Source organism: Sceloporus occidentalis, unplaced genomic scaffold (genome assembly GCF_023333645.1).
Source record: "Sceloporus occidentalis isolate IW3139 unplaced genomic scaffold, rSceOcc1.0.p SCAF_31, whole genome shotgun sequence".
NCBI classification, from domain to species: Eukaryota; Metazoa; Chordata; class Lepidosauria; order Squamata; family Phrynosomatidae; genus Sceloporus; species Sceloporus occidentalis.
In genome coordinates, this window is record NW_028317011.1 from 4,004,193 (window position 1) to 4,019,341 (window position 15,149).

General features: G+C 41.3%; 2 protein-coding genes across 2 annotated transcripts in view; one reads left to right on the forward strand and one right to left on the reverse strand.

Moving 5' to 3' along the window:
* Window positions 1-1,679: 1,679 nt before the first annotated feature.
* Window positions 1,680-10,291, reverse strand: LOC149298749 (zinc finger C3HC-type protein 1-like). The gene is made up of 10 exons (XM_089487077.1): window positions 10,176-10,291; window positions 9,644-9,758; window positions 7,774-7,924; window positions 6,972-7,055; window positions 5,941-6,068; window positions 5,056-5,213; window positions 3,161-3,380; window positions 2,782-2,955; window positions 1,982-2,191; window positions 1,680-1,748 (listed from the first exon to the last, which is right to left on the reverse strand). Exons 1-10 carry the CDS (start codon window positions 10,289-10,291, stop codon window positions 1,680-1,682), a joined length of 1,425 nt encoding a protein of 474 aa, XP_089343203.1.
* A 1,877-nt stretch (window positions 10,292-12,168) lies between these two features.
* LOC149298750 (kelch domain-containing protein 10) overlaps window positions 12,169-15,149 on the forward strand; it is a 33,630-nt gene continuing 30,649 nt past the window's right edge. The window contains exon 1 of the mRNA XM_089487253.1: window positions 12,169-12,235. Within this exon, the coding sequence (XP_089343379.1) occupies window positions 12,169-12,235 (67 nt within the window). The remainder of the gene's footprint in view (window positions 12,236-15,149) is intronic.

The window sequence follows — 15,149 nt, forward strand, 5'->3', positions numbered from 1 at the left end:
TACAGAAAATATAGATTCGACAGAAGATAAGAACTATTCGCCCGATCTAGTCTGCCCGTTTTTCCGGATATAAGGACTCACGCCTTAATCAGTGCCTGGTCTCGTCTTAGATTCTGATCGCTTTCTGCCTATCCCATGCTATCGCCATTTCTGCTTGGAGGCGCTTCCATTTATCTATCACCCTCTTTTATTAAAGTAAAGCTTCCCTACATCACACCTAAGCCTCTGATCCTCTAGCTTCAGATTATGCCTCGTAACATTTCTTTTTTTAATTTGAGGAAATACGTTAGAACGAGAGGTCATCATCTAAAGCTAGAGTGTCTGAGGCTTAGCTTAATACTGTAATTTGCGGGAAAAGAGGTTTTCCCATGTAAATTGAATACACCAATAATGGACACAGAACTATGCTTAACCTTACAAACCTCTATGAAGTTACCGAGGACTACCACCATGCTGTAGCTGGAGGAGGTGTGGAATCCCATCTATGTAGAGTGAAATACTAAAAGGTGGAGTGGTATCCCCTTACTACAGTTCTTGTTTGCAATACAGCTCACACTGTACAACTATGTACAGTTACAACTATGGTTGTGCTTCCCCATTTTACAAACACTATTCTACACAGCATACAGGAGGAGCATCAGAGCACCCAATGGGTTTTCACACAGGCATTAAGTTAGTAGCATATATGGCATTACACAAACTTAGCGGTATGATATTTATTTACAGTGATATGTAAAGTTAACACAGGGCAGCTATTTGTGACGTTAAAGGGGATATCCCATTGAAACAGTTTACTTTGTACAGCGGTATAACTTGACATTGAAAATAATGTTATCTCCTTTTGTTCCAATTAACTTCCTTTATCTGCAGACCTGGAGGCTGCCGCTGTTGTCCATCTGGATATTTTGGATAATTTCCCATGCTCTACACTGAGCTGAATCTTCATGAGGTTGTTTTCTTCATAGACTTTCATTAGTCAAGGTGGTGATTAACACCAAGTCCTTCTATCGTGTACCACAGTCAGAAAATGCAATAGTTTTTAAATCTTATTTTTAATGTGATACTTGCAGTAAAACGGTAGTATAAATCCATTTATTTGTGGACCTGGGAGAACAATTTTGGTTGGGCGGGTATAAAATGATTAATCACTAACAAGTTAAAACGGACTATGCTACCATGCTTAAAAGTGAGTGCACAGGTCAGCAAAGGCACGAGGAGAAGTGGTAAGGAGACCTGATGCGCATTTACTAGGCAGACAAAAACTCAAAGAGTTGCCAAACGCTGTACATCTTATTCAAGCACATTTTAAGAAAAATGTGCCCATTTAGACATATATGTTAGCAGTGCTGAATATTACTAAACAAAACAAATGGATTTAAAGGCAGCAGTTTCTCCAGTTGTCATTTATTGGTATGCAAATAAAGGATGGGGATTTTCCAACATCAAGCCTCTGTATTTAATTTTACTCTTCTTAATATAAAAGGTCAGCATATCAGCCATGTCATTAATGCCATGGCATCAAGGCAATCGCAAACTTGTCTTACACAATACAGTTCTGTTAGGTGCACTGGAGTCCAGACAACTTTGTAGATGCCAGAAACTGGAGGCTACACAATAAAGTCAGGTATATACAGTATCAGGGACACTGAAAAGAGGTCAGATTATGTATCCAGTGGTTTTTATGATGAAGTGATGGTCTGCCACTGCCGAAAGAGCCTGAAGATCTTGCTGGACTTTTCTGATACACTCTAAATTGAAACATAACAAAATATAGATTGAATCCATGCATTGCATTTAGAGTTAGCTATATTTGATCTTGGCATTGCTTTTACAATTAAGAATCAATTTGATGAATAGGCCATACTGTTTGCTTACTGTATTGCTCTATAATTCATAATACAACACGTTCCCAGCTTTATAAAGCAGAAAATCAAGATCCCACGTCAGCTCGAGTTCCCCACCCTCTTCTGATAATACTTACTGAGGAGTCTTGCTCAGTGAGGGATCTGGATTTGACATCTGCCAGCAGCACTTGTAATATTTCTTTCCAGCCACATTCCATTGCCCTTTCCGTCTCTTTAGTGCTCATGGTATCAGTCTCTTTTGCTGTGCCTGTCTTGTACACGGTCACCCATGGACACCAGCGCCTGTGCTGATACAAAGGGTCAAAGCAACCCCTGGGAGATGTGTCCTACGTAGAAGACATTGAGAAGAAGGGTAAGGAAAACATCAGATGCCATAATTCCACAACTTGCTGTTTTTTTTTTTTTTTTCCTTTCTCTCTTTAAATAACCTACTTATTCACTTGTTGCTTGTTTTCTCTACCATGTACACCTTTTTCCATTTCACTTCATTTAGTTTTTCTTATTCCCAAAATATATTCCCCAAATAACTGTTAACAAGGGCTGTAAGCTTTAAACAATGAAACATTTTAAATACATTTTTAAAAAGCCATATACCAGTAATATCCAGTATAAGCAGGTAATATCAGTAATACACCGTACGATACATATACACATAGAATTGATTTGTGTACGTAGGACAACATTTCATTATCAACATAAATGCACCATAAAGAGAAAGAGACAATGTTTTCTGATACAGTCTATGACCTCCAAAAAGTCTTAAACTTACAAAGTGCCGTTTTATGAGAAGCACGCATTTTAAATTAATCTTCAACCTTTAGCTCTCTGGCAGGTAGGAAAAGAAAAAATACCAGCAAAACCAAAAGTATTAATAAAACAAATTTCATCAAATTATGTCCTGAACACAAGAACTCACTGAGCTGCTGCTTGAACAGAGACGAAGCCTCTTGACTTTCCGATGTGGACTGGAACCCGGTTCTGGAGCATCTTGCCCCATGCTGCGGGTCACTGGACGACTTCTGAACGCCTCAGATTCTCCCGGGCTTGAAAGTTCCCAGCTGCGTTTTCGCGTGTAGACCGTAGAAGGGCTCTGTAGTGAGTAAAGGAGAAACAATAAAAATCAGTCTACCTGTCAATCACCTCATAGGTAATCCCATACCTTTCTGTTCCTCTGCTAAAGATAACCTTAACCTTAGACAATGATCATGTGTGAGGACTTAATGTCCTTTTGTATGCAACATTCAATTTCAGACTTTTCCCATTTTTCAGAACAGAAAAACTGGAGGAAAGCTCACCTGTTCAATGTCCTGGCTGCGAGTGACTCTCCTGTTTGGGTTCATAACACCCAAGGGTGTTCGATCGCTTTGCCCTTCTCCTGGAGACACCGGAGTGATAGGAGTCCCTGGGGATGTGTCCGTGTCTACAGTGTCCAGCTGCTTGAAACTCCACAGCCCAACCTTCCTCATACACTGTTTACAATATACGACAGAGAGAGGCTGGGACAGAGACGATGGGCTGAAAAGACAAGTTGGTGGGGAGGTACTTTTAACAAAGTGGGGAAGACAACTATGGAATTAAAAGCACTACTCTCCTGTATTCAACACAGTACCACCACAAAATCCACCCATGTGCATTTGCCCCTTATCTTCACTACTTTCTGTGAGTTTTGTTCCATATAACATCTCACTGCCCGCGATATACTTGGCTCCTCTCAGCTGCAGCATTGGCTCTGCAAATGCTACAAGATGGGAGTCTGTTCAGGTGTGCGATCAGGTGTGCGGGAACGTAATGCTGCAGTATCTATGGCAGATGTCATGGAGCTCCATACAGGATCCACCCGATTGCTGTCCATGGGAACCCTAACAGGTGATCAAATCTCTGTGCACTGATCTCTAAATAAAAGCAGTGTAAAAACAAAATACACCTAAACGCTAAATAAATGTACAAGAAATTAAAAAAAAGAATTAAGTAAAAAGAAAATTCCCGTTGTAGCTATCTGGATAAATTTATTTCAAAAATCCCTTTCCCAACTCCGGCAAAGCTCCCCAGTTACTATGTAACGAATTCAGGGGGGGGGGGGTACTAAACTAGCTAAAGTAACTTGGGGGACACTGCTGAACATAGTATTTTTTTTTTTTATGAAGTTGCTTATTTAATAAAAAGCATGATGCGATATTTGTGTTAAAACACCAATTTTGGAAGAGATTGGTATCAAAAAGACTTGCTAAAAAGTGTCAAAATGGCCCTAGTGAAATACCCTGGGTTGTTTATTTTTTTGTAACGTATAGTTTTATGGGGTGGTTTAATATCTGTCACCTTGGAAAATTTGGCGTTTAGACATCATAGATGAAAATCCCAGGTATACAGAGTGTTTCAGGGTAAGTTAATTCATGTTTTGGGTATGTTTTTCCCCCACTAGCTTTATGGACAGTTTAGATACACACATAAAACTGTGGAAAAAAAACAAAAAACCACACTTTACATGCACTAATTGTACCACCACTCAGTTTGTGATACAATCCCCCCCACCACCACACACACACACACATGTATGGGCTCCAGGTATATATCACTGCCAAAGACCACCCCAATATGTATTCAACAACATCTCCCGAGTACAGTGATACCAGTGATCCCCTGTAAAAGGCCACATTTGGGAGGTGCGCATTTTTCAGTTTGGACTGTTTTCAGTTTGTTGTAGTGCCAGATTCAGGGCGTGTGTGTTCATAGTGTATATTATATATATATATATATATATATATATATATATATATATATATATATATATATGTAGTGTTAGCCAGTGTGAGTGTGTTTGCACGTGTATAAGAGTGGTGCTAGCGTGTATAGTGTTGTTTATGTTACAGTATGGCATTAGCATGAGGGTGTATGTATTAGTGTATGGTGTGAACATTTGTGTACATGAGCATAGAATGTTAACGTGTATGTGTTATACTGTACGTTGTTAGTGTTTGTGAGCATAAGATGTTAGCATGTGTCTGTTATTGTGTGGTGTTAGAGGGTGTAAAAGGGTATGTTGGTGTATGGCCAGGTTCGATAAACCCTGGGGGCCAGGAATTTAAAAATACGATAGGGGAAGAAAAGGCTCCTAAGAAAAAACACACAGCTCCTAACTTTTTTGGCTGGCTACTAAATCCAAACCAAATTTGTCGACCCCTGACATACACACCTTCTGTTCCATCCACAGAGTGCCAGGATACAGGCAGTTATATGGACTCGTAAAGAATCAGTGGGCAGGGTAGCAGACAGATTTTCCCTGGCATCCTTAGGTTTCATCTCATCATCTATGAGTTGGAGAAGTAAACTCACGGTGTCCTTAGTGAGTCCCTGAGTGTGGAAACAGCAAAGCTTTAGTTGTGAATTTACATTCTAAATAGCTAATACTTTAGTAGATTAAGAGTGTCAAATTTAAGAGCTCTGAAACAATAACTGGAATAAACGCACTTATTTATGGTTACTTATGCCAATACATGCTACACCTGAGGAAGTTATGAATGCAAGACCACCATAAAAGCACTGCAGGTACAGATAACAGGAGTACTGAAGCTTAATTCCCCCCCCGTATTAAAATACATTGCTCATGAAAACATATGCGGTGTGCACAAAGGCTTACAGGCTGACACATCATACAACATGAGCACAGCAGTCATTAATATGATTTTATAATAAACAATACTTTTTTTTAATTATTATTATTTTTAAGTAATGGTATTATGATCCTCTGCAACATAACAGCTTCTTGGTTTGCTACTTCAGTGTGAAATCACGCAAACCGACACATGGTTTAACCATTGCAAATTAACAAGACCCTGTAGAGGTTACAGAGCTAGAAGAGAGCATTGGCTTAACACTCCAATAACCAAGTAGAAAAGCAAAACGCTAACCAAGCTTTATAATTAAACATGCCTGGCTGAGCAGACCAATCCATAAAGCTACGCGTCCAAGGACATCCGTCTTAATTTCCTGCGGGACCATAAAGACTTTTATTGAGAATCAAACATGCGCAGAATGGTGTCTAACAGGGAGATGATTGCATGTCCCAAGGTTTTCTTACCATGCTATTCAAGTCCTCGGGATTGAGGGGTGGAAGCTGCATTTCTAGGTGACAAAGGTTCTGGAAACGCTCCACAAATTCACTCAGCACGGCAGATGGCTCTGTGACCATAAGAGTCCAGTAATGATCTGTGTGAAAGAATGTTATTACAAATAGGTCTGCGGAGAGCTTAAAAACGTACAGCACAATAACAAAAAATAAAAATCTGCTAAAAAAAAGGGAATAACTCAGGCCTTTTTTTGTATAAACTAAATTATTCCACTTCTAGCCTAGCTAATTCATGCCAGATTCTGTTCTCAAAGTGATATCTGTACTTTAGTTGAAAGGCACTGGTTTCCTTTTAAAATAATAAAAATGGAGGATATAAAACTAATTCTGTGACAAAATGCCATACATTTAAACTTTCAGTTTAACTTAATTATTATTGACTATTGTCACAGAGCTGGATAGCCCGACCGACTACCTCCACTGACTTGTGCTCCCTTAGCCTGGGACAACACACTTTCCCCGGTTCCCCAGTCACTAGCCGAGACTCAGTGTAGGGTAAAACCAAACGAAGACCAATTTATTTCAGACACACAGGACTGGATATATCCAAAAAAAGGGGCAGTAACGGGACTAACAATACTATAGGGGGGGGGGGGGGCTGATTTATACAACATTAAACTGAAACAATGGTGGTCACTCCCTGGTGGCAGATCCTGGCTGTCTGCCGGAGATAATCCCCTCAGCCAGTGATGAGATGATACTGCTGGGGGTAGCCACAGAAGTCTTTACAAACCCAGGGCCCATAGTCAATAGGGAGGAGGCTGGCAGTCAGGCCTCTCCAGTGGTCCCAGTGATGGAGGCTTCCGTCACAACTATGGTAAGAAGACAACTTCTCTACATTAACGCTTATTTTAAGTGCACCAGCTTTGGGTTCCTTTCTGAGGAAAGGCATTTAAATAATGTCTAAACATACAACCGAAGAGAAAAGGGATCCACATTGTTCACGTGTAGAATGGCAGACAGCGGATACGTTAACACTGTACCTGGGCATGGATTATCAGGCCAGAAGCAGTACTTCTTATGCGCGTTCTTCAGCGATTCCTGCAATTCCGCACAGCGCTCCTTGTCTAAGCAACAAAACAAGAGTGTATTTTATATGCTCCAGATACATTGCGTACAAATCTTTTCTACCTCTTTCTTAACGGTCATAGATCGGATTTATTTTAAAGGGAGATCTCATCATACATCTTATTGTCCCCTAAAAGGGGAGCTTTATTGCCATGAGCTTGTTAAGCCACGATTTCCCTTTTCTTAGTTTAAATTATCCCTGTCGCTGCAACATAACACATTTAAGTGCATAGGATGACTGCCGTGCCTCTTTTAAAAGAAACATTTTTGTTCATGGGGCTTTCCCATAGAGCCTAACATTTGAAGGAAGATATAACTGCATGAACGAGAAGTATATCACAGTTTAAAGCCTAAGCAATCACACTTTACAAACAAATAAGAATAACTGTTCAATCTTCCACAAAATTCTGCCTACCAGCACCTGGGGTAAGGTCTACCAGCTGATGTTATGGTAGGTCTCTGAAAACATAATGAATTCAAAAAGGAATTACGCTGAACTGCAAGTCAAGACAGAAAAAAAAAAAATCTGGATTTAAGCCGGTTTTCAGCAAAACTACTCACTGTAAGAGTAAAGTACTGCATGCCCTCTTCCTCCTTGCAGGCGCCAATGATAGCTATAAATCATCTGACATTCACATCACCTGCTCATCCGCTAAGGATTTCCAGCTGTTTACTGCTGGCTCCCAGTACAGAACAACACACTAAACATGTACTTACATTTGATGACATCTAAGGTTGGTTGCAGGCTGGCACAGAGATAGGCGAGGCAGCTGGAGCACTTCAACATGTCACACGAGATGTTGCACCATCCGAAACCGGCACAGGCAAGAGGGGACAGCTCTGGAGGCTTTCCTGCCCAGGTCAATGAGTTTTCACATTAAGGAAATGTGTAGCAGAAGACAAGCCATCATTTAACCCCTTTTACCGCAACAGGTCAAAAGACACATTTTTGGAAGTTTGCTGGCAACCTTATACACAGCTTACCTGCGGAAGCCAATATATTGTATTTCCAGGACAAGTGCAGCTACTCATAGAAAAACTTACATCCCATTATATAAAGGCAGGATGATTACCTATTTTATATATATATATATATATATATATATATATATATATATATATCATTTTTTTTTCTATTTCTTTAAGGTTCCCCCTGCTTTAGTATATTTTCCCCAATTCAATGCATCTAAGGTTGCACGCGTAGCCCATGTAGGTGACAATAGACACTTTAAATAAATAATAAAACATAAGAACTCAAACATAATGCACATTTTCATGTCTATGGCATTCTTTTCATGTCGCTTTTCCAAAATGCCGTTTATAGAAGGATTGGTGTCTTATGAACAGGGTTAAGCTTGCAATTCTCACAAATTGCATTTACATCTTATCTATGAAATGATCAATACTCAGACTAATGCGTAATATTCAAACAGCACCATATTCATATACCGCCTAACATGGGCTAAGCTTAAACAAACCTGTGCTGACTTTGTGGGCTAGAAAGGGACACTTTATCAACTACACTGGGCTCATGTCATTTGCCCCAAAAATAAATTGGGACTAATTGCTGCTATATCCACATATACAATATTATGTATTGTAGGGTATATTCTCGGAGGGGAAAAAATGGGTAGACTATGTCGGCAGATAAGAACCATTCTATAAATAAAACCGTCGGCTTTTGCACTTTTAAATGTTAATAGTCAGCAGTCCGGTGTAGTAAATTTCTGGCATTTTACTCAAGTCAACATGAAATCTCTAGAGTTTATTCACTGTAATTTCAACTCTCTCACTTCACTATTCAGTTTACAGGGTAAACATTATTATCATCATCTTATTTATATAGCACCAACAGCTTACGCAGCACAGACTAAGACAAGCCGATACATTAGGTGGAGAGAGCCCTGCTCGCAAGCTTACAATCTTTGCAGTTGCTACAGCAAGAAGGGCTGAGGTGGCCATGTATAATGCATAGTTCCACGTGTGAGCAAACACTGAAGATGCCTTAGTGATTTCATTATAAATTAAAGACAGATAGCCACATTCTCTTGCAGCAGAAGACCGCAGACAATGGATCTCCGTAACGTATACTGAAGCCAGGAAGGCGCAAACCACAATACTTCTTCAGACGCACTGTTTAGGGAGTAGGCACTTACTTTGTAAGGACGAGTAAAAGCAATGCTTCCCCACCATGCTCGTATTAGACAATGTTGCACTGTAGCACTAAGCGAACTGATCAGTAAAATGCGATTACAATAATGCAAAGAAAAAAAAAAAAAAAAAAGTACATTTTAATATGCCATGTTATTTTTTCAATGGGAAACCTTTCATTCCAGAAAAGAAAATACCGTAACGGGTAATATGGTGGCCTTCAGAGAATGAATATTTAAATTTAACGAATGAGATGGGACATGGTTTTCTGAACCACACAGAATGTGTTTTGATTTTCTTATGTACGGCATTTCAAGACAGAGAAAACCATCCACAACTTCAAAATAATATGTCACAGTACACTAGAATCAGGAGTATAAACTAACCAAGACTAATGCATACCTTCTTACAAAAAATCGTAAACAAAAAAGGATATTGAGAAAGATTCCACTCTACTGAAGAATGCATCCTTACTCGTGGTCTCGCTAGGGTTCGCGTCTGATGATCCTTCAAAGTCATTGCTTTCTTCTGCTGAAACAGGGGCTTCTTTTCTAAATAACAAGTTAACAAAGCTTTCATTTAAACACACATCCATACACTGTGTGTGCATGCGCGGGCACACAGAGGTAAATATAGATACACACGCTTCTCTCTCTTCACACACACTTAACATTATTATTATTCTGATAAAAGACATTTAACAGCAAGAAAGAGATGTAGAATGAATCACTTCTGATATCAATGAGTTTACTGAACTACTGCCACCACAATCTTACTTTAAGCCTGGGGGTCATTTTAAAAAGCACAACGGGCCGGATGACCTTGCAATACACCCTACAAAAACTGCTACTTAACATTGTATGTTTTGGCGTAAAAATAACACCGCCGCCAATCAGCGATTCATTTACTAAAAGCACGAACTAGCGCGATTAAAGTAGTCGATGCAGCACCCCCTGCTAGCCCCTCACCTGGTGCCATTATCCTCGTTAACGATCCCCTCGTTTATCAGATCTCGAACTTTACTGGGGGTCCCCTCTGGAGATCTTAACGAGACCTCCGTGCTCGACTCGCTGGGCGCCGCCATTTTAGTGCCGCCGGAAGCATATGTTTCGAATCCCGCAGCTGAGCGGAGGAAACGAGGCAGCGTGTTTCACTTCCGGATCAGCGGCAAATCACTATAGCAATGTGTTAACTCCTGTGGTGTAACGCGCCATATGTGAATATCATTGCTGTAGTTATTATTATTAAACAAGTTCATGAAAAAAAAGGGTTCGCGTCACAAGGCTGTCATTTGATTCACACGATGAGGGTTTTGTATAAGGAATAGTGGTGGAATAAAGTGGTAAAGGTAGTGCTATCACCTTGGCAACGTCTGGAGTGTCCCTGCGTCTTACTCCCCTTTTACCACAGAAGTAAGGGAAGGCAGGCGTCCCGCGTTTCCCCTGGCAGTCCCTCAAGTCTTCCATGTCATCGCACTTCATAATATTGTCATGGGAACCAACATAGGCTAAGGTGTTGCTCTTGCATGCAAATCAGCTATTCCCAGGTGAGCGTCGGTGCTAAAGATGGCATAAGAACCCAGATACCTAAGAATTATGCGTTTATGTGTGAGAGTCGTATGTATAAGAGAGTGTGTTTACACACGTGTTATATGTAAACCGCACCGGGCAAATCGCAAATAAAGTCAATCATAAATTAAAAATACCCTCATTGATTTTGTTTTAGAAATGGGCTGCTGACTGACTGAAGCATGGAAAATCTCCAGGCCTGAAGATAAAGGAAGCTTATTGAAGCCAAATGAAATAAAAACACAGATTATTATGGATTTCATGCTGAAGATGAAGTATATTTTTTCATGGGACTTCTCTGTAATCACAAATTCAGTTGGTTATAGTGGCTGATTTATTACAGAACAAGTCATGTGTTATCCCTGACAAATATAACGCCATGATGGTAAAAAAGGTCACGCGTTCCATTAAGTAAATAAGGGATGTATCCAGTGGTAGACCTTTATAACAAACCTGCGGCAACTAAATCTGAAAAATGGTCCCCAATGAAAGGCAATGGAAACGGACTCCGTAGGTCTTCATGCAACCTGGTGTGCCGAGAATTATCACTCGATGGGCCAGATGCTTGTTTGAGGTTAGCGTCGAGCTCGAAGGTATAAGAGCTTCCGCATCATCTGTCATAAGTTATTAAACCTGATGATGAGTGGCCACTGGTCTTCTACCTTAGCAGGGATGCTGCTTTAGCTCCGAGCTGGGCCGAGACAAGCATCGCATCAAAGTGCACTATTAGTCTCTTGCAGTTGTCTGGAAACCTGAGTAAATTACTGGTCATGGATCTAGTGGAATTCTGACAAAAATCACTGGCCAAGGTATTGCTGGAGCTAATTATTGGACTGGCCCACAGGGATCTCAGATGCACCCCCCCCCCCCCGCAGCTTATTACACACTGCCCAGAGGGCGATTGTGTGCCCTCCCTTTTCATAAAGATATACTTAATGGCAGAATCACATCATCAGACTCTCTAAAAGACAAGTTACACAGGGCTTTAAGCGACAGATCCCCGTTAAAACGTTTTATATGATAAGCTCTTCAGAGGAAAGATAAAATGCCGAACTGCTTAGATTTATTTGCTTAACATGTTAGATAGTGCCGCGAACGTTTTGTGTAGTCGGTGCAGCACCGTTATATACATATGTAGCATCATAACGTTACACAGTTCAGGAATATTACATTACAGATGTATTCATTCTTCTCGACACGTTACTAAGCAATCCGATCGCAACGGACACATAATATCCGTTTTACGATTTGGGGACGGATCGCTCACAGATTGCCAGTTGATGGTAACCGTGTCTGATTAGATCCCGCACGTCGCAGCGCCGATAAGTATTGGTGCCTCTAGCGGCTGTCTCGTGTTTCCGTGCGGGGCTGTTATCGTGGTGCGCTTACTGTCATGGCCGCGGAAGCCGGCGGAGGGGAGCCGCTGGTGAGGTTCGTGAAACTGAGCGGGAGAGCCTCAGGTGAGGGTCAGGTGGGGCGGCGGCAAAGACCCTGGGCCAGTGCGTTTGAAAACGAGCAAGCTGGGCCGGGTACAAGCAAAGCTGAGCGGCGCAGACACACCGGGGGGTGAGGGAAGGAGCACGCCACAGGGCGCCGCCGAGGGGACTTGCCAGGGGCCCTGCTGAATGGTGGCTTGTATGGGAGCAAGGGGCACGGAGTAGCTGGAAGGGCGTGCTGACTGTCGCCGTGTAAAGGAGGTCTGGCCCCCCGCAAAGGCGGTGGTTATAACATGAAGCTTGCTGTGTATAAATGGCGTGTGGTTTTTAAAATACACCTCTGTTTCATGGCATTTGGATTCGCCCTAATTTCTCCTTAATTACCCCAGTGCTGCCGGTACTTGATGAATTACACAGCACTTGGGACACTATGCACCAGAGGGCACTGGAAGTGTTTCAGCGAGGAGCTTGTGATGGTTACTGTAACCTGCCGAACTGTGTGTGTGTGTGTGTGTATATATATATATATATATATATATATCTATCTATCATGCTGACACACAAACGTGTATTCCTTGGAGTTTGTCCTTAGTCGCACAGGAAGCAGTATGTATGAGGAGACTGATATGCTATTTTAGCTGCAGGCCTTTGAGGTTTTGTCAGTGCTGCGGCTTTGCTGATAAAGCACATAACCATCTGCTTGTTCCTCCTCATGCTTTCTACCTCAGGACCAATATTCCCTCTAATTTTTTTTTAGGTGGTGTGCGCAGAAAATTTCTCTTGTGCAAAAATTTTCCCAGAGCCAAATTTTTTTTGCGCACAATATGCTTCTGCAAATGTTAAATTTAAATTGTTCTATATTTTTGGAACAGCTCGCTCATGGTTAATAACACTACATTATAGTGTGATAATGTAGTATTAGTTACACAACAGTATTACTTACTGTAATGTTTTTTTTAAAGGTGAAATTCTCACTGCATAAGTAAATTATGAGCGGATCACAAGCGGAGGCTCCAGGCCGCATAAAGGATAAAAATTAAATTGGGAAAAACTGTTGTGCGCAGGGGCGTACCTAGAGTATTTGGCACCTGGGGCGGATCCTGTACGTGGGACCCCCACACACAGACTTTAAAACTGCATAGCTTCTATCGTTGGGCAAACATTGACAGGGGTACAGCATAACTGTTATCATTATTTACTAAGGCAGACATTGAAGGTGGTACAACATAACACCTATCACTATATACTGAGGCAGACATTGACAGTGGTACAGCATAACTGCTATCATTATATACTGAGGCAAACATTGACGGTGGTACAGCATAACTGCTATCATTATATACTGAGGCAAACATCGACGGTGGTACAGCATAACTGCTTTCATTATATACTGAGGCAAACATTGATGGTGGTACAGCATAACTGCTATCACTATATACTGAGGCACACACTGACGGTGGTACAGCATAACACCTATCACTATATAGAGAGGCACACATTGACCGTGGTACAACATATCACTATACATTGAGCCAGACATTGACAATAATGCAGCATAACCGCAATCACGATATACTAAGCCAAACATTGATGTGGTGTAGGCCTACCACTCTAGTGTCTGGCCTAGTATCTATCTATCTATCTATCTATCTATCTATCTATACCAAAATGAAAATTCTGGACCTGAAAATGTAGAATTCACTTGACTGAAACTGAAAATGACCCCCCCCACACACCTTTTAAAAACAAAAATAAAAAAAAACACTTATTAAAAGTAAAACCAAAATTAGACAAAAAAATCAATAACAAAATATATAATTAACAGCAATCACACTCCCATCATGCCCAGGTTCTAGCATATACTGGTTACTTGGGCATGATAGGAGTGGGATTGCTGTTAGCAAAAATATACATATATATATATATATATATATATATATATATATAATCAAATTTCTCTGTCCAATTTTGGTGTGTTACTTTTAATAAAGGTGTGGTTAACACACCAAAATTGAACAAAAAAAATATATAATTGCTACCAGCAATCTCACTCCTATCATGCACAGGCAGCCAGTACATGCTGGAACCTGAGCATGATAGGAATATGATTACAGCCTCCCTATGCCATGCTATCCCCCCCCCCCACACTTACACATCCATGCTATTACACACACACTCATTCACAAACATTCCGTTTAAACTACAACATAACACCCATCACTCTCACACACTTACTAATTCACTCTGAGTGTTTTCCTACCTTTTCTCTGTCACTTTTCCTCCTCTTCGTTCTTCCTCTTCTGTGTCCTCTCCTTCCGGTGCAGTAAAGATGGTGGGTGTGGCTTCAGTGCTGTGCGCCGGGATCTGACATCAAATCCAGACGCACAGCATCAGTTGCCGCCCGCATCGCAAGGGAGCAGGATCAGAGGTCTGTATTAACAGACCTCCCGCTCCCTTGATTGATTTTAAGCCGGTTGGAGGGAGATCCTTGATCTCCCCATCCGAGCTTGCTCCTCTAGCGGCAGACATTACTGTCCGTCTCTGGAAGGGTGCTGTGCACACAACCGGTAACTGACCGCCCCCCCCCCCCTTCGGTACGCTACTGGTTGTGCGCACAATTTTTGTTCATGTGCGCTCCCTCTGAAAGCTGTGTGTGCGCGCACAAGCGCACAGCTTAGAGGGAACACTGCTCAGGAGTGTCCTAAAGGGTCACTGCCGTGAGAAGGCTTATGCGACAAACACTGTCTTCCCCGGCCTGAAGCACCAATATCTAGTTCGCATCTTAATAAGACAAACTTTTTCTTGGCCCGGCCTATTTGAGTGATATACGCCTCCAAAGCATTGTGTCAGATGGCTTCTTTCTTTAGGGACTCCCATAACGTCATGTGTTTCTATAAAAAGGTTTGGGACGCCATCCCGGCATTCTGTTCAGTGTAGT